The sequence below is a fragment of the Microtus oregoni genome, unplaced genomic scaffold, assembly GCF_018167655.1.
Source record: "Microtus oregoni isolate MIOR12 unplaced genomic scaffold, Mior012 000009F_ref0000495, whole genome shotgun sequence".
Classification (NCBI taxonomy): Eukaryota; Metazoa; Chordata; class Mammalia; order Rodentia; family Cricetidae; genus Microtus; species Microtus oregoni.
Window position 1 is genome coordinate 12,781,912 of NW_024543068.1, and position 27,432 is coordinate 12,809,343.

General features: G+C 51.3%; 1 protein-coding gene across 2 annotated transcripts; it reads left to right on the plus strand.

The window, feature by feature from the left end:
* Nucleotides 1-1,482: 1,482 nt before the first annotated feature.
* On the plus strand, nt 1,483-22,296 carry Syndig1l (synapse differentiation inducing 1 like). 2 transcript variants are annotated; one of them, XM_041658460.1, is made up of 5 exons: nt 1,483-1,832; nt 11,210-11,297; nt 18,606-19,079; nt 20,300-20,440; nt 20,594-22,296. In XM_041658460.1, exons 3-5 carry the CDS (start codon nt 18,666-18,668, stop codon nt 20,750-20,752), a joined length of 714 nt encoding a protein of 237 aa, XP_041514394.1. In that variant the 5' UTR covers nt 1,483-1,832; nt 11,210-11,297; nt 18,606-18,665; the 3' UTR covers nt 20,753-22,296. The 2 variants fall into 2 exon arrangements, with proteins under 2 accessions (XP_041514394.1, XP_041514393.1); XM_041658459.1 differs by lacking the exon at nt 11,210-11,297.
* Nucleotides 22,297-27,432: the final 5,136 nt, after the last annotated feature.

The window sequence follows — 27,432 nt, forward strand, 5'->3', positions numbered from 1 at the left end:
ATGCTGCTTTTGCTTTATCAGCTTTATTAATATTATTACCCTTCCGATTAGTAACTCAGTAAGCTGCCCAGGCATTCAGCAAAACCAGGGGAGGGAACAAAAAAGGGAGCCAAGGCCAAGTAAGGGGGTCCTATGAGCCTATGATAGGGAGACTAGAAGTGAGCCAAGTGACACAGGACATAAGGCCTTAGGGGGACATGAGGGTGTGGTGGCCCCACAGCCTGCCTGGCATAACTCTAGTGGGCAATGTCAGGAAAAGAAAGTCGGCCACTAATACCAGACTTGAGACAGAGCCCTGACCACCAGAGCTCTCTGCCCAGTTTGAAGGGGATGAGACCCAATCTCCTCATTAACCATGGGATCCAGGTCCTGGCCCTTTCTCTGTGTGCTAGGCGCTAAAGGGAACAGCCTTAGATGGCCCACATCTCACCATTGGGTGTTCTGTGGCATCCTCGGATGGGACATAAAGGGATCACTGCAGACTTTTGTTCCCAGGGTCCTTCAGCCACCCCCACTCTGGAGTGTCCTTTGCTTGACCCTACTTACCTTCCTTTGAAGAGAATATGCTTTTCTTCTGACCTCTGGGTACCGCAAAGAATCTCAAGACGTGCCGTGAATAGAGGGAGGGCGTGAGAAGTATCTTTATCTGTTAACAGGACTCATGGGAGAGCTATCCCCAGTCTAAATAAAAAAGAAGCCGAAAAGGGGGCACAGAAAAAGAGCTGCACAGAGGCGAACCCATAGGAGCCAGAACCCTATGGTCAGATTTCAGGCCTCCCCCTGGGAGAGCTGCCGAGATGGCTCACCCACTGGGCCTATTGGCTGCCAGTATGTCACATATGTCCTTACATGACCCCTCATAGGTGGATTCTGTCTGCAGGATTTGATGGGTTTGGTAACATCCTCCGGGTCACACAGTGAGTGGGACAAGCTGTCACCAAAACTTGGACCCATGGTCTTTGAACCCTGTGTACTTCCCAACACAGAACCGACATCACCAAATCCAGAGATTTAAGCTGTGTTGAGCTCAGCATTCTCATCCACATTTGGGAGTCAGAGGGTGCCTAGTAAATTGTTTAGAAAATTAAATGAGATTATCTTGGTTAAATAAATAAATAAATAAATAACCTGGCATGGTGTCTGGATTTTAGTAGGCATTCAAGAAATGATTTTTGTTTGTTTCTCCTTTTAGGACTGATCAATAATTAGAACTCAGAGCTTGGGAGTATAGGAGCTCCAAAATGCTCTAAGAAGCCCAAAGGCCGCCTGCATCGCTTCTGGGGCGCGGAAGGAGGCAAGGGAGAAGGGTTGGGGTAGTGGGTTTGGCCCCAGGAAGCAGAAAAGCCGGTTCCAGCTGCGCGCCCCTCGCGCCACCGCCGCCTCCTCCGGGCTCCCCGACTTCCCGCCCCGCCCCGCCCCGCCCCTCCCGGGAGCTGGGTCCGGAGTGCCTGGTGGGCTGATTCTGGAGCGTGGAAGGGAGCACGGAGGAGAGAGGGAGGCGGTGGCGGTGGGAGGCGGGGAGGCGGGGACCCTCCTCGCCGCTCCCTGAAGTCGGCGCGGAGCCGCCTCGGGCTGGGGCTGAGCGCAGAGCGGCGGCGGGGCCGGGATGCGGGGCTCCCGGGACCGTGCCCAGCGCGCGGGGCGGTGGCGGGCGGGTGGGAGCTGTCCACGGTGCTGAAACTGCGGCGGCGACAGCGACAGGGACGCGGCCGGGAGCAGGGAGCTCTCTTGGAAGCTCCATCGCGGCTGCGAGGCGGGGGACACCGTCACTCACCGGCCCATGCCAGGTCCCCGAGCCCCGCGAGGAGGCGGGACGGTCCGCAGCGCGACAGGTAAGGAGCCGTCTGGGGGCGCAGCGGGAGCGCAGAACTAGGCACCCAGTGACCTGGAAAGAGCTGGGGGAGCCCTCGCAGTGATGAAGCTCCGACCCCCCTACAGGTCCTTGAGCTCCTTTAGAGCTTTGGCCAGGTCTCTCCCCACTCCTCACCTCCTTTCAGGGTGACGCTAGAAGGGACTTGAGAGACCTGGACTGTGGTAGGCACCTAGGCACCTTGACCCTCTACCACCAGGCCTTGACCCCGACCTGGGACAGCTCTGAGACACCTTGCCTACTGGTTGCGGGAACATTGATGCGAGTCTCCCGAACTCCCTTGTACCCCGGTCTCCACCAAGATTCCATGACCCTGGTAAAATCTGAGTGGGCTTCACTCAGCTCCTCTCTTCTATCCAAACCTGGCACCGGGGTGACTGGAGAAACTGTGATCTCCTTGCTTTTAGAATTTTTTTTTTTTGCCCTGGAAATAGCCCTTGGGACAAGGAAGTGTATGTATGCGGAGGGTGGGGGGGTATCTATCGCCTCTGGACTGTTTAAGCCATTTCTTTGAGGAAAGAATTGATGCCAGAAGGTACCTCGGCTTTATCCTGTGGCCCTCTTCCTCATGAAAGGGGGCCAGTTTTGCTTGGTTCAGGAGGACAAAGTAGGGAGCCTGCTGGGTCTGGCTTTCTATTATATGCCTGAATGCTGATGCCCCTGGACAGAGCCTCCATTTGGAGTTCTCTCTCCTTCTGGCAAGAGTGTGTTGAATGAGCTCATTCAGGCCTGCAAAGTGCTTCCAGTTCTTGAACGCAGAGTTCTGTTGAGTGGCAGAATGGACCAATGGGGAGGGGGGACTGCATCTAGGAAGAGTAGCTTACTCCTGTGGCTGACCCCTGGCTTCACAGCGGGCTCATTGCCACCCTCCAACCTAGCTCAGTTTCCACCCCTCGAGGGTAGAAAACGCCAATCGCTGGCATCAATTACCCAAGCTTCTAAACCTCAGTTTCCTCATTCCTACAGTGAGGATAAGAACTCTGGGCATCTGCCCACCTCAGGGAACTGTCTTGAGAGCCCATGAAGTAACGAAATTTGTCAGAGGCACATCTTCCCACAGGAAGCTGCTCTCCCTGTTCACATCCCCTATTAGGCCTGCTGAGGATGATCTGGCTATTGCGATCTTCACCCCCTCTGCAGTCTGGCCAGGCCTCCTTCTGCCTGCAGCCTCCAGAGGGTCCCAGAAACTCAGGGAGGGCAAACTTAAAAATCTTCAGGAAATAAAAGGACTTTCTGCTCCCTTCCCCCATCCACACCTATAGAAGATAATATAGGGCGAGAGCCTGACTCATAGTTTTTGTTTTTATATTTCCCCAGGAGTCACAGATCTAGGGAAAATAGCTCCTTGAAGGCAAGGATTGTGTTGTTTTCATGTCTCCGCTTCCCTCCACACTCCTTCCCCCACAGCACCTGGACAGTAGTAAGGACTCAATAATTGGGTGTAAAAACACAGGAATGATCTGTGATAATGTATCAGAGTCAAAGTGTTTGACTGGAAATCAGGGGCCTGGTGTTTGGTTCCAAGTCTGCCTCTGACTGTCTTCGGCAGGTACCTTCCCTTCAGTTCTCTTATCCATAATAAGAGAGATTGAAGATGCCAAGGGTCTGGTGTTCTATGGAGTTCCTTAAGGCTGTCCCAAACCACCACCCTCTTAGTTCTTCTTGGATACAGGGACCTGCTTTCAATATCCTGCTGGGACAAGTTAAATCGCCTTTCTGTGATGAAGTGGGTTTTATGAATGGAGTGAAGAAAGCTAGAAGAAGCAGAAAAGGCCACTTACACATTTGACATTCCTATTTCCCTCATTCCTCAAGGAAAGTCACCGTATATAGACCTTGACAAGGTGATAAGACCTTAGACTCCAAGCCTAGAGGCCAGAAACTGCCCCATCCAGGATTAGGGGACCAGGGTCTTCATCCTCCCTCCCCAGAGACCCTGGCTGGCTGGGATCTCCCTCCTAGGAAGACTGCAAGAGAAAACAGTTGGGAAAGATCCTTCCTTGTGGAAAGGATTCTATTTTATAAAAAAAAAAAAAGAAGAAGAAGAAGAAGAAAGAAAAGAGCTGCTCTTAGAATCATTTCCCCTCAACTGTGGCAGGCACAGCCATGCTCAGAAAAACCTTAGCTAATTGGCACTCGGGTAGAGCTGAGTAAGCCATTCCAGTGACCTCCCTGACTTCCCCTGAGTGCCCAGCCAGGATGGGGGGACCAGCCCCCCTTCTCCACATCAGCGCTTCCTGGCTCTCAGCTGCTGGTGTGGCACTGGCAAAAATCAGCTCTCTGGAGTTAATGGTCAGTCACTAACCCCCAAAACAAAGTGACAGTGGCAGGAGCAACATCCTAGAAAGGGGAGTTTATTTCCTACAGGGTTGGTTTGTGGGGGAACTGGCCTTGCTCCTAGGCAGAAGGAAATACTGTGTCCCTCCACCTGAAGGTGTGTGGGTGTCCACAACTACCCCAGAGCCACCAGGGCTCCGGGTTTCTCTAGTCATCAGAGCAGACAATACCTTGTTTCTTCCAGCCAGGGAAAGCTATCCCTCAGCTAATTCTTGTGCTACCCCACCCCCAGGCCCTTCTGCAGGTCCCCAGAGGAAATACAGGAGTCAGCAATGGTATATTTTTTGTGTGATCTTAGTTATTTAGGTGAAGAGAATTGGGGAGGAGGAAGAATAAATTAAACATGGTTGTTAAGAAATAGGGCATACAGGGCTGGAGAGATGGGTCAGTGGTTAAAAGCACTGCCTGGTCTTCCAGAGGACCCAGCTCAATTCCCAGCATCCACACAATAAATCATACCTGTCTCTAACTCCAGTTCCAGGGTACCCGTCGCACACACATAAACACAGGTAACACATATACACAGGAAATAAAAAATTAAAACATTTTTTAATAAAATAAATAGGGTATGCAGGGTGAAATCAGGTGGGACACATATGTAATCCTAGCACTTTGAGGACCGAGGCAGGAGGATCAGAAACTTGGGCCAATCTGGATCACATAGTGAATTCCAGGCCAGTCTTGGGGGCTACATAACAAGGCTCTGTCTCAACTCAAGGTGGGGGGAGGGGGGAAGAGTGTGTGTGTGTGTGTGTGTGTGTGTGTGTGTAAGGGAAGCTGAAGCACTGACAGACGTACGTGCAAGTCTCCTCTCTATGACATTCAATAATGGCAGAGTCAGAGAATGTCTGCAGATGTGCACATTATTAATTACCTTCTGATCCAAAGGCCAATTCAGCCGTGGGTCTCAGGTGAGATAGAAACAGAAGGAACAGGCTTCGTTCAGGGAAGCAGTAACATCCTAATTCATAAAACTTGCATCTTCCTAGTCTTTGCCCTCTCTCGGATGCTCAGTTGGCATCCTACATGGGAGCTCCCCCGTCATGCAAGCTGAGAGCAATAAAGACAGGACTGTGCCCCCGTTCTGTATTTGTCTCATCCCCTCTCTCTCTTTCTCCTCTACTGCCTCCCTCACTTCAGGTCCCTACTCCCACCCACCCCCAGCAAACCCAGCAGGAAGTGAGACTGTTAGGTGTGTCATCTCCTGTTGTTAGGCATGCCACTTGTCTCTACATGGTTCAGAAGAGGAGAGACGGCTTGTTTCATTGAGAATGAGATTTGATTTCCTCCTGAAAAGGGACTCATTTTAGTAGGAGAGCCACCATCCAGTCTTCCCAGCAATGTTTTCCCATGTTAGCCACAGGTGAGTTAGGCTTTGAGAGAAGAACAGTCTTACTCATAGGAACCCGGGGTGCTAGATAGATTCTCCCTGGAAGACAAGAGCGAAGACACTTCGTACAGAAGAAAACACACGCGCGCATGTGTGCGCGCGCACACACACACACAGACACCCCAGCTGTTTGATTTGCTCCTCTTCTGTCCTCTCCTTTCCTGTCCCTTCCTCGGCTCCCTTTTCTCTCCAAAAGTCCTTGGATGGGTCTTAAACCTCTCTAGCCCAGGCCATTACCCAGGGCTTCCATTGCATCCATCAGATAACAGGCAGAATTCTATCTTTGTTTCCCAAGATACTTTCAAAACAGGCTCACCCAACTTCTCCCCACCCACTTTCTCCAGCTTAGGACACAGGTCTTCACAGTCCATACAGGCTTCTGTTTTAATCTCAGAAAACACTCTCTTCTTCCGCATCTTTATTTTTGATTAACGACGAGATCATGGTGTTACTACTACAGTGTGATATCTCTTCAGCTATTTTTTTTCCTCTAGGTCTTCCTGCGTCTTTCTCAAAGTTGTTCTATGCGGCATCAGTCCCGATGTTCTCCGCCACATCTCGACTTGCTTACATATGTGCCCTGCCTTTGTCTTTTCGTTCTGTCTTGGGGGAATTCCACTAACATTTTCTTTTCTTTTATCATTCTAAGATCACACATCTTGCTATCTAAATAAGCCTTTGTATGTGCATGGCGTGGTATGCGTGTGCTTGCAAGTATGCTAGGGTATGCACAAAAGCATGTGGAGGCTAGAAGGTCAGAAGTTGATGAGGTGACGTCAGGCCTCATGCTCAGTTTATCTCTATTTTGTTTTTGAGGCAAGTTGTCTCACTGAACCTAGTGCCGAGTGGCTAGGCTAGGCTGCTTGTCCGGGAGCTCTCTGGACCTGTCTGTCTCTACTTTAGCACTAGAGCTACAGATGTGTCTGTCACTAGGCCGTGTTCTCGATGTGGGTAGCAGGGACCTGAACTCCGCCCTTATGCAAGTACAGCAAGCATTTTTCTGAGCTCTCTCTCCAGCCCCAACGCTAAAGAAGAACTAGACGTGGCCTTTGCCCTGGCTGCCCTTTTGAGCCAGGAGCATTCCCATAGCTTTCCATAGTCTCAGTTGGTCACATGGCTCTTTCCCTGGCCAGAAACCTGGAGTTGTTCTGTCTCTTCTAGTTAACCACGAACTCTTGCATCCTTAGCCTCACTCACAGCTACCCCTCCTCAGATTTGACTTCCTCTCCATCCTTTCTGCCACTCCACATCCTCGCCCTCTCCCTCCCTCCCCATTAACATGCTATGGGTTCAGTGTGTGTCCCCTTATCATTCCCTGTCCGGAGCCTGGGAGGCCCTCTCTTCTAGATCTTTATACAGTGGGTAGCGGGTTATTATGAATTCTCAGCACACTGTCTTTTCCCTCTTACCTGACTACGTGTGGATCCCATTCTCCAGCTCACCCTATCAACCCTTCCTAGCTTCTATTAACCACAATATTCTACATTCAGAGCAGCCGTTTTTGAGCTCCCATATATGAGATAGAGCATACAATATTTGATTTTCTGATTTATCTTGTCTGAATTATTTTATTTACATAGTTATAGGCATGAGTCTCAACACACAGCTATATAATACATTTTTTCATGTATTCATCTTTGGTTGATTTCTTACCTAATTTATTTTAACTAAAACCGAAGCCACAATAGTCAACCCCTCCACCTTTTCTCTAGACAAGGTCCCACTACGTAGCTCTGGCTGGCCTGGGGCTTGTTATCTAGATGGGGCTGGCCTTGAACTCACAGCGGTCCACTAGTCTCTGCCTCTCTAATACTGAACTTAACGATATACATTATATCCAGCCCAGTAGTCTCAGTCTTCTCCCCTCCAAAGTTTGGTTTTGTTTATGGGTCTGTATGTGCAAATTTCTCCAGAGGCCTGAAGAGGGTGTCATTTCCTCTGGGGCTGGAGTTACAGAAAGCCATGTGACTTTTGTGAGTTGTCTGCTATGGGTCCTGGGAACCAGACCCCAGTCCTCTGGAAGAGCAGCAAGTGCTCTTTATCTATTGAGCCCTCTCTCCAGCCCTCACCAATCACCTCTCAACAGGGCTCCTCTTCTTCACTCTGACCCAGCTCTCACTCCTCCCTTTCTGCTCTCTGCTGCCATCCGGAGTGCTCTAAAACACAGTCAAGGCCGTGGTAAACCCTGATATGCCCGTTTTTGGCTCACCACTGCCAGCCTGTAGGTGTAGGAGGCCTTCTCACCACACCTGCTCTTTTCCAGCCACCAAACCTCCTGGCTCCCTCTCCCTACCACCATCCACGCCACTGCTTTCTTTCCTCTACAAGGAATGAACACTTCTCCCTGTCTCACCTAAGTGACCCCCATCTAACCTTTGGAGACCCATCGCCCGCATCACCTCCTACAAGAGACTTTCCTAGTTCCCATCACCTCGGAGTAGAGGTTCCTTGCCCTCGACAGCTGCACAGCATCCTCCGTTCTATATAAACCTCGTGTTTGTTCGTCTGTACTGTACACTCCTCCTCGTAGCAGGTGCTACTTCTTGTCTATTTTTGTATCCTGAGAAATGGCCTGAAGTAACTGCCCAAGACACGTTTGTTGTGGAGGGCTGAGTGCATCTCCAGCAGGTGCATCCTCCATCCCAGATTCTAGAAAGTATTTTCTTTTAAGTCTTGCCTGCATGTGTGCTTAGGCACACTTGTGTGTCTGGTACCCAAAAAGGCCAGAAGAGGGCATTCAATCGTCTAGAATCGGAGTTACAGACAGTTGTGAGTTACCATGTGGGTAGCTCATGGATCTAACCCTGGTCCTCCAAAAGAGCATCTAGTTCTTTCTCTCTGTCTCTCTCTCTCTCTCTCTCTGTGTGTGTGTGTGTGTGTGTGTGTGTGTGTGTGTGTGTGTGTGTATTTTGAGAGTTCCTCTGTGTAGCCTTGGCTATCCTGAATCTAGCTCTGAAGACCAGGTTAGCCTTGAACTCTAACATTTGCCTGCCTCTGCCTCCTGAGTGCTGGGATTAAAGGCATGCACTACCATGCCCAGCTGCATCCAGTTCTTTTAATCACTGAAACACTTCTATGGCCCTAGAAAGTCTTTTCTTGCCAGGGAGCTTCCATACAGTACAGTACAACACACTCCCTTGCTCGTGACTTCTGTCATTCATTCATAAGGTTATCTATTGAGTACCCACTATATACCAAGCAAGGGGATATGTGGATGAGCAAGACATACATAGTCCCCACCCCTCTGAAGCTCACAATCTGGTGAGGGAGAAAGACACTAATCAAGGAATCACACATATATAAATAGAGACTGTGATAAGCACTCCGAGAGGAAGAGCGTGGAGCAGCGGAGTGCAGATAACCAGGGAACTGAAGTCTAAGCTGAGGATGTAGGGACAGCCTCCCCGAGGAAGTGGCCTTTAAGCTGTGAGCTAAAGCATGAGAGCGGCGCTTCCCAGGAACGTGGCTGGGAAGTGGAGGAGTGATGAGAACAGGAGCTGGAAGGCATAAAGGCCCCAAGAAGGATGTCCTTGATATCTGCTGCTGCCTAAAGCACCCCCAAAACACAGTGGCTCAGATAACCGTCACCTCATCATACGCATGACTTTGCGGGGTCAGACACTTTGGCAGCACTGGCTGGGTGTGCTCATCCACTCCATGTGGTTCCCGACAGGGCTTACCTGGCAGCAGATGGGCAAACCCAGAGAGCCCGAGATGCTCCGTTCACACACCTGGCATCTTCCTGGTGACTGAGAGGATGGCCTTGGGTTCTGTGACCTGGAGCCCCTGCTCACATCACACATGGCCTCTCTGGCCCGGCGGCCACAAGCAGTCCAACTACTAGAGGACAGCTCAAGGTACCAGTGAGCAAAACGAAGGTGAGGGACGTGCAACCTTCTCGAACCTAGTCTTGAAAGACACACACCCACTACGGCCGTGTCCTGTGCTTGAAGCAGCCTCAGCCCTCAGACCAGAGAGGAGGGGCATGGATGGAAGCTTGCTGTGGCAAGTATCAGAGTACTTGCTGCTAAATTGGGCAACCGATTTGTTCTTCTGTTGTTCCTCCTCTCTTTGTGATGTTGGGGATTAAACTCAGGTCCCGCACCTCAGGTCCTGTGCCCACTAGACCAGCACTCTGCCACCGAGCTACAGGGTCTCGTGTATCCCAGATGAGCCAAGGATCTTCTGAACTTCTGATCCTCCTGTCTCCACCACCTCTGCAGAGCTTGGATTACAGCATTAGCACACCGGGTTCCTGCAGCTCTGGAGTGTCAAACCCAGAGCTTCATGCATCCCAGGCAAGCGCCTTGTGTACTAAAGCACATCAGCAGCCCCTTGATTTGATTGACTCTGAAGTTTTTATGATATTGAGTTTATTGGTGGGAAGCAGGGATGCCCATGCCATAACTCATGTATGGAGGTCAGCTGACAACTTTTAGGAGTTGTTTCTCTCCTACTATGTAGGTCCTGGGGATTGGACTGAGTTTATCAGACTTGGCAGTAAGTGCCTTTACCCACTGAGTCATCTTGATTGACATCCTACAGTTTCACTTTCAAGTGGAGGAGACTACAGTATGTTTGAGAGCTGTGTGAGGCAGGCATGATGGTACATTCCCAGTGCTCAGGAGGGAGCAGCCCAAGGCTAGGAGGGTAAGGCCAGCTTCAGCTACACAGTGAGTGTAAGGTCAGCTCGAACCATGTGAGAGGCTTCAGAAACCAACAACGAGAACAAAAGGCTGTCGTAAAGCGTGGGGTGCGGATGGAGACAATCATGACGGCCGTGATCAATTGTGTCAGGCGCCGAGGTGAAACAAGCAAAAAGCTATGTTCGATTTTCCGCTACTCAGTCCACCTCGCCCTTGTTCCCACACCTGGCTTTCTCCCCTCTCTGGCAGATGTAGTGAGCTGCAGCTAATGAGAACAAGCAAACTTAGCGGCTCTCGGGCTTACAGGCCAGAATTCATCAGTGCAGCCTAAACCTTTTACAACAGCTGCCATAGTCACAGCCCTTGACAGTTGGCCACATGGTTTAGGTGTTGTTGTTTGGAAGATGGTGCGGTTGGTGCCTACGGAAGATTTTACCTTTTCCCTGGAGTGTACTTGCTCCGCTTTAATCTGCCTGACTAGGAAGTCCTGGCTTTTATTTCTCAGTTTAAAGTGTCTCCCGGCCGGGCGGTGGAGAATCTCTGTGGGTTCGAGGCCAGCCAGGTCTACAAAGCAAATTCCAGGAGAGCCAGAGTGTTTCTCTTGTTGCACTGAGAGATGGTGGTTGATAGTTCAGGACCCTTGCAGTGGCTCTGACCTTATTGGAATCCAGGCCTTTGAAGGGCCTGAGCTGCCTTGCAAGACACTCCAAATCTCTTCATCTTTTCTTTTTCTTTTTCTTTCTGTCGTGTGTGTGTGCGTGTGTGTATGTGTGTATGCGTGTGTGGTTTTTGAAACAGGGTTTCTCTGTTTAGTCCTTGCTGTCTTGGAACTCGCTCTGTAGACCAGGCTGGCCTCAAGCTCAGAGACCCACCTGCCTCTGCCTCCCGAGTGCTGGAATTAAGGAATGTGCCATCTTTAGCATGCTCCTTATCTTTTCTTAAAGCTCCCATTTCTCTTCTTCACAGGCTTTAACCTATTAAAAACCAGTTCCCCCTGGAATCTCTTGCCTGAGTGTAGGAACTACAGGTGTGCGTCACCACATCTGGCTCCGATGTAAGTTTTAAGATAAAGTTCAAAGAGTTGGCCCTGGTGGAATTTGGGAGATAAAGGCAGGAGGACAGCAAGCTCTGTGCCAAATTTGGCAACATATCCAGGCCTGTCTCAAGAACAAGCAGGGGGCTGGGAGGTAGATCAGTGGGGAAAACTTGCGGCACAGGTGAGGACCTGAGTTCAAATCCCCAGAACTCAGAACTGTTATGTACGGCTGGATGCTGTGGCACATGTCTACAACCCCAGTATTCCTACAGGGCCATGGGAGGTAGACACAGGAGAGTCCTGGGAAGCTCCAGGGTCAGCTAGTGTGATGCGTACAAGACAATGTGCTGCAAACAAGAAAATGACCATTTGCAAACAGGGTGAGAGCGAGGATTGGCACCCAAGCTCAGCATGTCACCACACACACATGGACACGCATACACACACCAAAAACAGAAATAAATCTTAAAACAACAAAGTTAAACACACAAAACATCTGCTCAGATTAAGATAAGTCAACCATAGCTGTCACCATCTTACCTTGTTCTAGTAAAAGTTGGGCTCTAGAAATCATTATATTGAGTGAGGTAACCCAGACCCAGAAAGACAAATATCATACATACTCACTCATAAACAGTTTTTAAACATAAAGCAAAGAAAACCATCCTATAAATCACAGTCCCAGAGAACCTAGACAACAATGAGGACCCTAAGAACAATGAGGACCCTAGGAACTTCTGAACTTCCTGTCCCCGGGTCCCAATTGCTAGTGTTACAGGTGTGTGCCACTATGCCCAGAATTCTGAGGGAGGAACAGAAAGTTCAGGGGTAAACCTGAACAGCCCACTCTCAAAAGAGTGCTCGAAGGTGATGGCGCACACCTTTGATCTCAGCACAGGGGAGGCAGAGGCAGATGGACCTCTGAGTTTGAGGTTAGCCTGGACTACAGAGTGGGTTCTAGGACAGCCAAGGCTACACAGAGAAATCCTACCTCAAATTTAAAAAAATAAATAAGAATACAGAGCTGGGGGCGCAGCTCAGCGGTAGGGCACTTGCCCACTATACTTAAGGTTCACGCTCCAGTTACATGGGGGAAAAAAGTTAGGGCTAAGACTAGCTTAGTTGGTGATTTGCCTAGCATGCTCAAGGCCCCAAGTTTGATGCCCAGCACCCCATAAACTGGCTGCACCCTATCCTAGAACCATAACTAATGGAGGTGGAATCCTCTGTCTCACACTGTGAAGGCTGAGATCCTCTGCCCAAGGACAGCTGTGGCTCAGACAAACAGCAATACCTCGTGCAGGTCACCAATATCCAGTGGGGTGGTGGATTCCAAGCTTGTCCTCAGCTCTCCTGAGGGCTGATCTGTCTCTGGTTTGTGCTTACTTCTGGAGTGTTTTCCTACCGAGGAGCCAAGATGAAAAAGTGAGGTGCTCACTGAGGCCCCTTCCTTGTCACGCCCTGAAACAGCTGTGAACAGCTGGCAATGAACCAGCCCCTCATGCATCAGGAAAGGCCCCTGAAGTTTGGGCTCCCTTCTCTGAGTGTCCCCTTCCCCTGGGATCTTGGCATTGACCCTCGGTGGTTCTTCAGGGCCTTCGTGCCCCTCCACCCCGGCTTTCCTAGCTATTGCTGGCAGTTTACTGTGACAACCACAGACTGTCACAGCTGGAAGAGAAAGCCCTCCGCTGACACCACCCCCTATTGTTATGCTCCCATCAGAATTACAGAGTCAAATGAGCACTCAGAGCAGTTTGGTTCCTGGCACGTGGTTAAAAAGCTCAGTAAGTATGAGTTATTGTTCTTCTCCCAGTAGAATTCCGGGGAGCATGGGAGCTGAGATGTTACAGCCAGCCCCTCCTAGCTCTCCCATACATTTTCTGGGTGAGGACAGCTACTGTTGGTTGCTCTGTGTGATCACAGGAGGCTGCAACTGGACTCTGGGGGATCCCTGGAGAGTTTCCCGTCCTTGGTCTGTGTTTGCAAAGCCCCAGCCGCAGCAGGTCTCTGCTAGTCCTCAGTCAGAAGACAACGCCAAGGGCTTGGCATTCTCAGAGACGCCGCCTTCTCCCTAAAACTCTTCTTTCAGAGGATCCAGACTCACAACTCCACCTGTGTAATTTATAGGGCCTTCTTGTGCCTGTCCTCCGGAGTGGAGCATACACGTGCACATGTGTGCACATATGCATGCACACTTACAGACTCATATGCAGATATGCAGGTACACTAGCAACCGCCCCAGAGTCTAGGAGGCACACACAGCCCTTGTAAGACAAGGTAGCTGAGATGACAGAGAGAAGTGGCTTGGTCTTCCACCCTGAGGACAAGAACACTGGGATGCAGACCTAAGCATCAGGCCCAAAGTCCCAGCCAGGCCAATGGCACAGAAGACTTGGTGACCTGCTAGCCTTTCTCCCAGTCAGAGTAGGGTCCCTGGGATGAGGCCATAAACTCTGCTAGTAGTTGGAGAGGTGGGTGGAGGAACAGACACAAGCTGTGTAAAGATCCATGACTCTGGGCCGCAACCACCCGCCAGGGACTTTTCAAAAGTTGAAATATAGATAGGGATATGGGCAGGGAAAGGCTTTAATGGTGCGCTCAGCCACCAAATCCGGCAGGAGCTCATAACTTTCGATGGATTTTAGGTAGAAATACAAAGCCTATAATTTTTTTTTCCCTGATTGAAAAATAGTATATGCTCATTGTAAGTAAGTAGATAAACAAATGTGGGAAACAATAAAAAAACAAGAGCTCCTGGGCTTCCACTCCAGGGGCTAATCACGGCTGACATTTCGGTGGAGTGGGGATGGCTGCATGCACCGATTGCTTTTCTTCCTTCTCATTGGAATGGCAATGAGCGTTTCCTCAAGTCATTATTCTTTGTGAGCCCGTTCGAAGGCCCTTGTACCGCTGGATCGTGTGCCATCATTTACTGAGCTCGTTTCCGACTCTTGGACATTCAAATGACTTCTCGTTTTCCCATTGTGGAAAAATCACAAATCTTTGTGTGTGAAGGGTTGTAAAGCCCTGCTTGGGGCTGGGGGGCTGGGAGGAAAGCCTTCAGAGCACTAGGAAGGAGGGAGTCCAGAAAAGGCCAGCTGTGGCCCAGACTGCAGAGGCTCAGCTGGTGTCAGCTTGACCAGAACGGGGAATGAGCTGAGGTCAGTTGCCCCTGCCTGCTTCGGGCTTGCAAATGCCCTTCCAGTCTCCAGGCTTCTCTCCATCCCCTCTGGGGGGAGGGGAGGGCATGAAAGGGAAGGGCAGAGACTTGCCAAGGCCTCCTGGTAAGGTAGAGGTTAGGGCAGGGGTGAGTTTGATGCTTGTAGCTGCCCTAAATGCCCTGGGCTGCCCATTCCTCCTCAAGGCCCCCCGCACACTTCAGCTGCATGGATAGTGACACCCTGGAGGCCCTAGGCCCAGGGGCTATCTATCCATTAAGACCAACTAGAGGGGAGACTAAGGGTCCTCCAGGAGCTCCCTCCTCGGTTCCCAGAGAGATGGGTAGGGATAAGGCACAGCTGAACCCGGGAAGTCCACGCTAACTTCATGGCTCTGCTGCCTGCTTGCCTGCCTGCCTGCCCCAAACAGATCGTGCCTTTCCCTCGCCTCTCTCAACCTGCCCAGTGGGCAATGGCAGGGAATGATGACGGTTACCTCACTGACCTCTGAGAATATTCACCTATCCCCTACTTTGACAGTGTGTTCAAAGAGGGGCTCCCTCCACGGGGCTATAGAATCATAAAATGTGGCCCTCTGTGGCCACTTCCTGCAACCCCTTATGGGCGAACTCAGGAAAATGGAGAGGCCAGAAGAAGTCTGTAGACCAGGAATGGACTCCCAGGGAGGAAGGACGAGGCCCTGTCTTGTGATCAGAACCTGTCTCCCAGCCCAAGCTCCATGTCCCATCACTCCACTAGGAAGGTTCTGTCACAGCTGGGTGACAGCCACGTGGAAGTCATAGCAGAGTGACATGTAAGCAGGGTCCTCAGGCACGTGGCAGCCCTGCAGCCCAGTCCACATGTGCTCTCTGTGCTAGACCACATGCCCCTGTCTGTTGTACTTTGTGGTTCTTTACCAGACATTCCTCTAGCTTCGGGTCCAACGCAGCCACCCTCAGGGGCTCAGCACCCTGGCAGCCTCTCTTCTTTCCTTTGTCCTCACGTAGGCATCGGCCCATGTCCTCCCCAGTGATGAGTCAGTCGGGGCAGCTGAGCATCCTTTAGACATTCCCGCAGTGCCCTGCTTCCATCCTGATGCCCCTCTCTTCCATGTACTTCCTCTCTGTCCTCTAACCAGGCATTGTTCCTGGAGCCGTTTCATCTCAGGTGACTCCGGAAAGATCTTTGTAGAGTCCACTAGGTCCCTTGGGGGCAGAAGTAGAAAAGGCTCTTTCCCAGGCATTGACTGAGAATGCTTGACAGGGCCTGGTCCTGGGGTCCCGCAAACTCAGCCCTGGGAGCAGGAATCTCTCCCTACACTTACTTCCCACCCGTCTTTAGCAGAGTGGCGGCTGAGAGGTCAGAAATGGCCCTAGTGGGTGAGGACAAGTTCTGCAACCCAGAAATCAGGATTGCAGCCTCCCTGGCTAGAGCGACGGCGTAGTGGTTAAGGAGCACTTGCTGTTCTTCCAGAGAACCCGTCATCCACACGGTGACTCAGAGCCATCATAACTCCAGTTCCAGGGCATCTGACACACTCTCTTGGTCTCTGTGGGTACCAGGCAGGCATATGTTGTACATGCATATATGTATCGTACACATACATAAGTCAAAAAAGATTTTTAAAAGGACAGCAGCCTCTACTCATGTATCATCTACGGGACCCTGTCACCTCAGCCTCTTCTTTAGGTCCTCATGGGATGGGCAAGGATTATCATCTGCTTTTGGTTTTGGTTTTTGATGACAGTTTCTCTGTGTAGCCCTAGCTGTCCTAGAACTCACTCTATCAACCAGGCTGGCCTCGAACTCACAAAGAGCCACCTACCTCTGCTTCCCGAGAACTGGGATCAAGGTGTGCGCCACCAGCAGCAGCATCTGATCTGATTGGATAGTGAAACTCGGGGTCATGAAGTTCACCAGAGTTATCAAAGTCAAGGTGGGGTCCAAATCTGCAGACCAAAATCCAGGGCAAGTCACACCCAAACCACCCTTATCGTCACAGAAGTCTCTGAGGCTGCTCCCCGCCCCAATATCTGTCCCTCCCTGCTAGAGTGTGTGAATCTGTTGGAGACACACTCCGTGACTTTTCCTCTTCCTTCAGCCAGCCTCCCAGGCAGTGGGTAGACAGCTGGCTGAAGGCAGGAAGACAGCCCTCCAGTGCATCCCTAATCTGTGCCTGGAGGGTGAGTGTACCTCCAGCTGGGGTGCACAGATGCAGGCCTCAGCACCCTTAGGTGCCTTAGGTCTTGCAAGAACTTTCCACAGTTTCCCTTGAGGGCAGATTAACCTAAAGCACACTTCCTAAAACTACATTGGAAGGGGAGGGTGAGAAAGTACCCTCCCCTGGCAAAAGCTATAGTCTTAAACATAGCCCCTGTGCCAAGCTGAGCGCAGTCCTGCTTGACTTGAGAATAAACAAACCCCTAGTCCCATCTGCCACCAAGACCTGGTAACATCAGCTGTCCCCTTATCTCCAGCTCTACCACTGAGTTCCCAGTATCTTTGTAGTCCAGGCAGACCGTGCACTTTGTAATCCTCCTGCCTCAGCATCCCATACAGCTGGGATTACAGGCCTGTATCATCAGGGAGTTCCCAGTATCCTCAGTTTACCAGATACTGGTCTACTGAGCCAGTTCCAGGACAGCCAGGGCTACACAGAGGAATCCTGTCTCAAAATAAATAAGTATTTAATTTTTTCATATAAAAAAGCAAGCCAGGCAGTGGTGGTGTACGTCTTTAATCTCAGCACTCAGGCGGCCGAGGCAGGTGGATCTCTGTGAGTTCGATGCCAGCCTGGTCTACAGAGCAAGTTCCAGGATACACTCCAAAGCTACTGAGAAGCCCTATCTCAAAAAAAAAAAAAAAAAAAGACATTGTACTGCTTTTGTAAATGGAACAGACTAGACCCTGTCCAGTCCACTCTGCATGCGAGCACCATTCATGCTGATGTTGTGGTCCCTTAGACCTCAGCGGGACTACACATTTGGCCCTCGTTCGCTCCTCTGGCTGCACCTGGAGTCACACCAGCCCCCGCCTAGGCTCTCGTCCCCGCCGTCCTTTGTCCAGCCACAGGACCTTTGCAGAGAGTCCTCCCTCGGTGTGAAATAAACTCTGGTGCTGCGACAAGATGCCCAGTCGGTTTAAGAGGAATCGAGGCTTGTTTTGACTCTTCAGAGGCTTCAGCCTAAGATCTACAGGCCCTGATGCTTTGCGCATGTGGCGAGGCTGCCAGCATGGCAAAGAGCCTGCAGTGGAGAGAGCTGCTCCCCTTGTAGAGGTCAGGAGCCTGAGTGCACCCAAGAGACCAGCATCCCAGCAATCTGCTTCAAGCCACACCCGGGACCTAAAACCTCCCACCAGCCTCCATCTCTTAAAGGTTTCCACCATCTTCCCAGACACCAGAGGACTACTAAGCCTGTAACACAGCCTTCCTAATGCTGCTACCTTTAATACGGTTCCTCGTGTTGTGGTGACCCCCAACCATAAAATTACTTTGTTCTTACTTCGTAACTATAATTTTGCTACTGCTATGAATGTAAATATCTGATACACAAGATATCAATACGCGGCCAGGGGGTCATGACCCACAGGTTGGGAGCCACCACTTTAACACCCAGGCCTTTGCAGGGCATTCAGATCCAGGCTATGGGTTACCGTTTCCCCCACCTTGTAAACTGGCTTCTCCACGTCTCAACACAAAACCTTTCCTGCCTCCCAGTCAGGTCCATGCACTGCAGTCAAGTCTAAGCGCTGCCATGCGCTGCGCTTCTCCAGGATAGACACACCACTCTCTAGCTGTCTTCTGCATCTGGATTAAACTCCTGAAGACCAGCAGACACGCGTCTCCCTGTCCCCTGACTTTTGCCTCTCTCTCGGCTGTATTCTCAGCATCCGGTACAGCGCCTAGCATATGGCGAGTACTGATTAATCATACACCAAGTTAGGAAATGAGAGGGTCAGCTTTCTGAAGGGAACGCCACTACCACCCCCACTTCACAGACCGAGAAACTGAGGCACCAAGCAATAGCCAGCTCCAGGTCCCTCAGATGACAGATGGCAAAGCAAGGCTAGGGCCAACTTAGAACACAAAGTTCACGTGTTTAACCACGCCAGGCCATGTATCCAGTGGCCTGGCCTCCATGACTACCTGTCTTGCTTGCCCTGACAGGCTCCGTGAGGACTGAGTGGCAGACCGGGACTCCCCTCCCTGGCAACGGCAGACAGAACCATGGAGAGACTGAGTGAATTACAGAACCCACTGCTGCCAAGGAGCCCCGCCCACCTCCACAGTTCCTACCCCTACACAGAGGCCCCGTCTAGCTGGTCCTGCCAAGAAAAGCTTTATTCCTACCTCCTAGGAGGTGCTGGTCCTGCTCACAGCCACCAGCTCCTAGACCCAGGGTCGCTGCAGCTGGCCGTGGAGGCTTGGTATCGGCCTCGCTGCCTCCTGGGAAAGGACAAGGTCAAAGAGCCCAAAGCAGGCAGCTGTGAGACCAGCTTCACCGAGGCCAGGGAGCCCCCACTGGGGCCCACGGAACAGGGCTCAGAACCTGGCCAAACAGAGGAGGATGTTACCATCCACACTGTGTCCTATGGGGTCCAAGAGGAGCTGCAGGGCCAGGAGGATAGCCAGGAGGAAGAGGTAAGTAGAATTTTTAAACTGTAAATTCTAGCTGGTTGGTGGTAGTGGTGCACGCCTTTAATCCCAGCACTCGGGAGGCAGAGGTCAGCCTGGTCTATAGTGGGAGTTTCAAAGACAGACTCCAAGGCTACACAAAGAAACCCTGTCTTTAAAAAAAAAAAAAACAAAAAATAAAATGTAGATTCTACGCTGGGCATGATGGCACATGCCTTCAATTCCAGTGCTCAGGAGGCAGAGGCAGGAAGATGAGGGATCTGATGCCAACACGGTCTATCTAGAGTCCTGCACACACAGTAAGACCCGGCTCAAAAAAGAAAGCACATTTGTATCATAGCACTTGAGAGGTACAGACAGAAGGTCCAAGAGTTCAAGGTCAGCTCTGGCTACTTGGTGAGTTCAAGGCTAGCATGGACTACAAGGTACTCTATAGCAGGAGGAGGAGAAGAAGGAGGAGGAGAAGGGATAGCACTAGCTTGGGTTAACTATTTATCGACCCAAGTGATAAATAGCAACCATTGCAAACAGCAACGATTAATCGCTTGAAAATATTTTATTTGGGTGGCTGATCAAGCTTCCTCTCTGCCTTTCTCCCACAAAGTATTATAGCCTGATTTTCCGATATCGCTCTGTGCAATTTAATATGTTTTACAAGACGATTTATAAAGTGACAGGGTCTTTCACTGTGAGCCCTTCCATCATTTGTTAACTTGATCACCTGATCTTTGGGCACTGAGAAGGCCTCTCACCTTCCCGTCTTTGCTGGGCTCTCTCTTGTGATAAACATCTCTGGATTCAGAGACTTGCATTCTTCCGTGGTGAGAAATAATTCCTAAAGTACTCTTCCCCAAGTCACTGCACAGGCTCTTGAAGCTGGGCGATGGTGGTAAAAACAAAACAAAAAAAGAGCAGCCTCCACTCTCAACAGCAGAGAAGCTTGCCCTGTGTGTGCCCATTGGATAGTGCCTGTCTGGTTGTTGCATTTTTTAAACTGCGTTATTTATTTATTTACCTATTTATTTATCTATCTATGTATTTGCTGTATGTATGGTCACAGCAAAGATGTGGAAGTCAAATGACAGCTTGTGGTAGTCAGTTATCTCCTTCCTCCACGGGGACCTAGGGACTCGTGGCGGGCCAAAGAACCCTGCGTTTCAACTCTTATGGGTCTGATGGGGTTTGCAAGACCCTGGCTTTTGCCACCAAACCCGGCTCTCTTGCAGAGTGACGCGACCTCAACAGAGAGCGAAAGCGAAGACACCTTTGTCACCCTGCCTCCCAGGGACCACTTGGGGATCACCCTCTTCTCCATGCTCTGCTGTTTCTGGCCCCTGGGCATCGCTGCCTTCTACTTCTCCCAGGGGGTAAGTGTAGAGGGGTCTGGGTGGTGCCTCTCTGGCCACCTCTTTCAGCTGGAGGACTTGACACTCACCTGCAGGATGGAAAGGGCCTGGGAGACTGGGCTGTTTGGTTGGACATGGGAAATGTTGCCTTATACCAGTCTTTTGTCTCCCTAGACCAGCAAGGCCATCTCCAAAGGAGACTTCCGCCTGGCCAGCACCACCTCCCGCCGGGCACTCTTCCTGGCTACACTCTCCATCGCTGTGGGGGCTGGTCTCTATGTGGCTGTGGTGGTGGCTCTGGCCGCTTACATGTCCCAGAACGGCCATGGCTAGTGGCTAGTAAGGACCCTCATCCTGGCTCTCCTGGCCTAGAAACTGTGTACTCTATGGAGAGCCTTGACCCTGTGAAAACAGCCTGTTAAGGGGAGGCCTCCCATTCTGCAGTCCACACAGCCCTCTTGCTGACTACTCACCGTCCCAGAGTAGGCCGGTTGTGGACGGGAAGCAGGAGAGGCAGGGTTGTCCAACAGGCCTCGCCCAGCCTACTCTGCCCACTCCCCATAGGGCCTCTGTCCCACAGGCAGCTCAGATTCCACTTGCCATCTTTCCCACAGAGAAAGAGCAGGAGGCTCGAGGGAGGAAAAGGAATGCCCAAGGAGCGAAGGGTGTGGTCAGTGTTTGTAACCCATAGGGCTCTTCCCTGTGTACATCTTGAGCAGCTACCCAGGCCCCCATCATGATGCCCAGGATCCTCCAACCAGGAAAGAAATACATGGACCCCCAGCCATTCCCTGCTCCTTCTGTCTGTGGGTACCACATATCTCCCTTGTTGGTGCGGAAGATAGTCTGTAGTGTCTCCTAGGGTGGAGATGACCTGGGAGAACTCTGTCCTAAGGGCAGTTGCTGGGGCTTTTCCGTGCCAGACAAAATCAAGTGTGGTGCCAGAGAGGATGAAGGCCTGGAATCCTGCAAGACCACATAGCCCCCTCACTCACTGTACCCCAGTTCTTCTCTCTACCATCCCTTCTAGGCTCTGCTGGGAGGACTCTGAGTTGGTACCCCCCAGCAAGGGAGACTGGGAAAGGATATTGTTACTCCCCAGCTACTGAGTGCAAGACCCTGGACTCAGGCTTATTGGGGAAAGCGTGAGAAATGTAGACAGAAGAGGGACACACAGACGTGGGCTGTGCAGCAGTCAGCAGTGCTCAGGAGGAGGTGTCCCCTGAGCAAAGTCTAGAAGGACCATCAGAATCCACCTAAGATTTGTTTCAATGTAACTCTCCATGCTGGTGGACAAGGGTGTGTTAGAGCCTCCCATGGAGGTTCCCAGGCTGTTCCGATTCGGCCTGGACTATCCAGTCTGGAATAATTTTTTTGCAGCCATTTCTAAACCATCCATCAAAGGCAGGAAGGCCAAGCCTTTCTATCCACTCATGATATTTTCCCATCTTTGAATGACGGGGCAGTGGTGGTAATGGCCCCCGAGCACCTTCACTGATAACTGCCATTCAGGACTGCTTTCAAGCCCCTCCACCCCAAGGCACTAAGGAACGACAGTTTCAGTGACATCGAGAGCAAAGGACCAGGTCCAATGGGAAGGCAGACCCACTGGGATTCAGGCTGCAGGACTATTGTGCACGATCTGGAGAACCTGGCAGTTTCTGTGCTCTCATCCCACGCCCTCCCTATCCCCCTCACTTCAGGTGTTGCCCATGCTCTACTCTACTCCCTGCACTGGCAGTTGAAACGTCCCCGGTACTGTCTCTATTTATCCTGTCAATAAACTTTTCTGTAACACCTGGTGCCATCTGGGCCTCTGGCTGTCCTGTGCCTGTACCCCATACTGACCTTCACCATCCCATGTCTGTTGTCTGGATCTCCACGTGGGCCTCAAGAAAAGAGGCCCAAGGTCAAAGATACCCTAACACTGCTCGGCCTGGAGTGCCTGGGTTGTAGGTTGATGGATTGCATTTGATTGATGCAAGGCAAGGTGAGAGAAGATGCAGGCCTGCAGAAAAAGCTCTCCTAGGTGCAAGAGCCTTGGAGGTAAGGAAGGGAACCAGCGTGACTACGTGCTACACAGCTGCCTGGAGCTACAAAGGTAGAAAGAGTACAGCATGCCAATGGTCCCATTCCCCTGCTATCCCTTTTTGGCTCCCCCACATCTCTGGTCCCCAAAGCTGCTGCTGGGAAATGTGGAGAGGAAGTTATCCGTGCCTCAGGTTCTAGCCTCGGCACCAAATTCCCAATAGCCTCTCAGTCCTGGTTCCCTGGCAGAGGAGCTGGCCTGGTATCAAAGTCACCGTGTCCAGAAGGCCCTGAGGAAATACTTATGCGTGCCCCACATCCTATGGATATCCACATATAAGACACAACTCTGTGTCTGTATACACAGCCTCGTGTACTGCATGAATGAGAGACCTTAGAAGAGAAATTAGCATGTAGGGTGTGTTTGTGGGAAGGCAGGGGGATCTGGGAATAGCGAGAGGCCAGGCTGCGATGTAGTCCAGAACGGCAGTCTAGACCAACTCAGAGTAGAATCAGGGAGCTCTCCAGGGTCGACACAAGAAAGTGCAAATAGCCAGGTCTTGCTGTCCTCTCATCTGTCAGTCACTGGTTGGGGGCCACCCAGAAATGTGACCTTGAATGAGCTGGCTTTCTTCAGCTGAGGCCAGCCCCTATGTGGGGGCCATCTGAAGGTCCCTGGGGTGCCACGTCATCATACCCACCACACTAAGCAGATGTGCCAGCATTCGCCCAAATCCCTCTGCTCCCTCTGCGTCTATCACTTGGTGACAGATGGCCAGAGACAAGTCAAGCTGAGTACTGGAGGTGATGCTGCTTCACTCAGAGCCTGGTAGGAATGGGTGGATACGTAGCTTTGATGTCTTGCCCCTTGGATGGGAGATGAGGCATATTGTCTGCTAGCTCCCGGTGGCCCCCAGTAGGACCTCTTCTCTTTTTCACTGCAGCAATCCATTGGTAGCTTGGCCCTCAGTGGCTCCCTTCCTCCCTCTCCTTCCCATTGCTCTACTGCATCGCCTGAAATGGCTCTCATTGGATGTTTCTCAATGTTAGCTCTGAGGGAACCCAAACCCAGACACACACACCACATTCACATGCATATGTATGTGCACCATATGTGCACATATTTGCATGTACACGCACCTCCACATAGGCCCAGTCGTGCAACATGTCTGCATGTCTCACGTGAACCCTCAAGAGGCGAAGATGGAGGCCTGAAAACTGTCATCCATATCCGCCCACCCTGAGGCATCGTTCCTTCTCCGGGCTGGCACAAGGCCCCATGCCTAACTAGGCTGTCTGCCCCACAACCCAGACAACACTCACTTCCTTCCCAGTCTTCCAGCATGCTGTTCTAGACCTTGAGAAGAAGGGAAAGGAACCATGTGACTTCCTGGGTCCTTCCTCTCTCCTTTTCTCCCCCCCCTCCCTTCTTTCCTTTCTCTCTTCCCTTCTCCCTAAAGACAGAGTCTCAATATGTCTCTCAAGCTGCCTCATATAGGCACACAGCACCCTTACCCGGTTTTAGTATTTTCAACCCTAGTCTGTGGTCGCCCCCCCCCCCCCGCCCCAACACATCCTTTTTAATCCCATCCCTACCCTTATATACAAATTTAGGCTCTACCAAAGATAATAGGAAGAGAGGAGGGCCCTGGGGGCTTCCCACTCCCCCTGCTAGGAAGGGCCTGTTCCGTGGAACCTGCCCTTGTCCTCAAGTCCTTGGAGCTTAGGCACCACATCCCTGTTCTGGAAGAGGTCTGCCTCTGGCATGCCTGGGGCACTTTAGTCCTCCTGCTTCCTGGCTCTGCCTGTGCCTCCTGCCTGAGCCCCAGGGCTGTCAGTTCTTCCCCTTCAGGCTGGTTCCTCTGGCTGGCAGAGAGACTGGGGGGTGGGGAGGGGGGCTGGGGCAGTCCCCTGGGTAAAGGTGCCTGTGATGAGCTGCGGTACCAGCACATCTGTGCAAATATTACCAATTATTTTCCTCACTATAAACACCCAGCAGGAAGGCAGGGAAGCAACCAACCCAAACTGTTCAAAATAGAAACAGAAATAGCTGCACAGGGAAGTCGGGGCAGCTGGCAGAGCAGGGCCCCCCCATACCAAGAATTCAGGGTCTCCCTCACCAGTAAGAACACTACCTGTTCTTACTGCACCTCAACCTTCTAATTCCATCTCAAGGTTTTCTGAGGGCCAGGAAGGACAAAGACAAGAAAGCCCTTGCTTGGATGAGGTATCTGCGGAGGCTGAGGGAGACTAAACAAAGAGGCAATGAGGATCCAGGGGCTAAGGCCACCTGGCCTGTGGTTGGCGGCTGCCAAGCAACCTCCTGCCCTAAGTGAGCCACAGAGCCACGGGTTCCATATGGGAAAGAGGGAAAAGTATCTTTTTATTGTACCCCAGCCCAGGTGAGAAAGCCATTCCCCGATCCCCACTGCCCCAGACCTGGCAGGAGGGCAGGGGACTGGGCCAAGTAAGATCAGCACCCGTCCCCATTCTACAAAAAGACATTTTTCTGAAGACTAGGAACCAGTTCCCAGGATCCCAGCAGCTTTCTCTAACCTGCCCTTTCTGTGAGCATGCTGGCGGACATCAGGTCTCCACGCAGTCACACAGACTGTCAAAATGGCGACATACTTCTGTACCAGCTAATACTGGCTCTGTCCTTCCAAATGTTTCCCTGGCTATAGACCCGGAAGCCTAGTTCTCTCCCTACCCTGGAGATCAAGAGTTCCATGTCTGGGATGCCCTGATGGTTAGTTAGCCATCTACATCTACCTGTCCCTGGCCGCGAAGGCTCCATACTGTCTGTGTGCTCACAGTCTCTTCCTCCCTACAGCAGCAGCTCCCCCGGGAGGGAGCTATAGGAAAGCCACCACCTCCACAGACCAAGTATTCTTGCTGTTTTTAAAGTTCTCAGCCCAGGTCACAGACTGGCCAGGCCTGAACCCCAATCCAAGGTGGGGTGAAGGGTAGTGCTGCAACAAGACACCAACCAAGTCTTCAAGGGCGTGAGTTTAGGAAGGTCCCAGAAGGAAGGAATCATAAGTGACCCTGCCGCAGATGATCAGGCTGTGGAAGAAACAACAGAACTCCAGCGAGGAGATGAGTTACCCAGTGTCGCAGGATGGGCTATGAACTAAGCCCTGGCCTCACTTCCCAGGCCCTGGTGCTGCTGACCTGAACTTCTGATATTAGCCTTCCTGGAGGCAAAGAAAAACCAGGGCCACCTGCTGCCACCTGCCTGAGCTACCGATTTCTCCCGGTTCAAAGGCTTCCCCCAGACAACCCCTCCCTAGGGCTGACAGCCTGGCCCTTTCTATTTCTGGTGGGTGAAGGCCCAGGGTGGGTGAGAGGTGACAACCTTGCTTCAGCCTGCTCCCAGGGGTTCTCACATCCCCTTTTGTACAAAGGGAGAGACTACTCTGGGCAGAGGAGTCCCCACAGGGAGACTCAGATGTTCCGAACAAAAATAAAAGGTGTTCATGCGGCTCATTTGAATTTCCAACATCCCAGCCTCTGTCCCTGAAATCTCTCTCCCTCTCGTTCTCTCTGAAGAGCAAGGCTGGCTTCAAAGCCAGTTCCAGCTCTGCAGGGAAATGGCAGAAATTCCCAGAGAGCAGGGTCTCCCCAGGAGCATTCCAGAAGGAAACAGAGGGAGCATGGACCCTGTTTGCACCACAGTGAAATGCGGGTACATGGTATTCTGAGTACACAAAGGACCTCCCAACAAACTCTATTCCACAGAGGGAGCTGTTCCTTTTCCCATACAGACAGGGAGACTGAGGCACAGCCTCTGGGAACCTATGGCAGCCATCACCCACTGCCTATATTCTGTCTGGCTGCCGTCACCCGGCCCTGTCTGCAGCATTTCTGCTCTGAGGTTGGCAGGACCACAGAATAATGGAAAGCTGAAATCAGAGCTTCTTGGAGACAGACTCCCAGCTCTAGTCACACCCCTCCTTCTGTGCATCCTTGGGCAATGCTTTCCCATCTGCAAAAATAGGGGTCCTGCAGGGCAGTGGTGGCATGCACCCTTAATTCCAGCACCCGGGAGGCAGAGACAGGTGGATCTCTGGGAGTTCTGGTCTACGGAGCGAGATCCAAGACAGAGCTATACAGAGAAACCCTGTCTGGTGGGGGGTGGGGGATGGGAGCATGGTTTCTGGTAGTGTTTGTGAGTACAAGGAAGGCTGTGTGTTGCACATGAATGAACACCTATATGGCCCCTACAGCAGCATCCAGTGTTGTGTGGGATGGGATACACACTGTAATTAATCCCAGTACACTGGAAGCTAAGACAGGAGGATGGCTACAAGTTGGAGTCCAAGCTATCTACATGATGAGTTCCAGGGCAATCTAGACTCCAAATTAAAATAAAGGAAAAAGAAGTAAGTAAATGCTGTATGGAATTTCTTTTTTTGTTTATTTTTATTTTGTTTATTTGAGACAGGGTTTCTCTGTGTAACTTTGGGACCTGTCCTGGAACTCGCTCTGTAGACCAGGCTAGCCTCAAACTCATGGAGATCTGCCTGCTGGGATTAAAGTGTGTGCCACCACTGCCCAACCTGTATGGAATTTCTTAACTTTTTGTTTGTTTGTTCTGGTTTTTCAAGACAGGATTTCTCTATGTAGCCCTGGCTGTCCTGACACTCACTCTATAGACCAAGCTGGCCTCGAACTCAAGAGATTCACCTGCCTCTGCCTCATGAGTGCTGGGACTAAAGACATACACCACCACTGTCTGGCATTTCATTTTAACTTTTTCTTTAGGCACTGGGGGTGTAGCTCAGTTGGCAGAGTGCTTGTGTAGCCCTGGGCTCCATCCCCCGTGGGGTTGGAAGAGGCATATGCCTGTAGTCCCAGCGCTCAGAAGATGGAGATAGGAGGATCTGAAGTTCAAGATTCTCCTTAGCTACATAGCTAGCAAGTTTGAGGACAACCTGAGCTACATGAGACCTTATCTATCTATCTATCTATCTATCTATCTA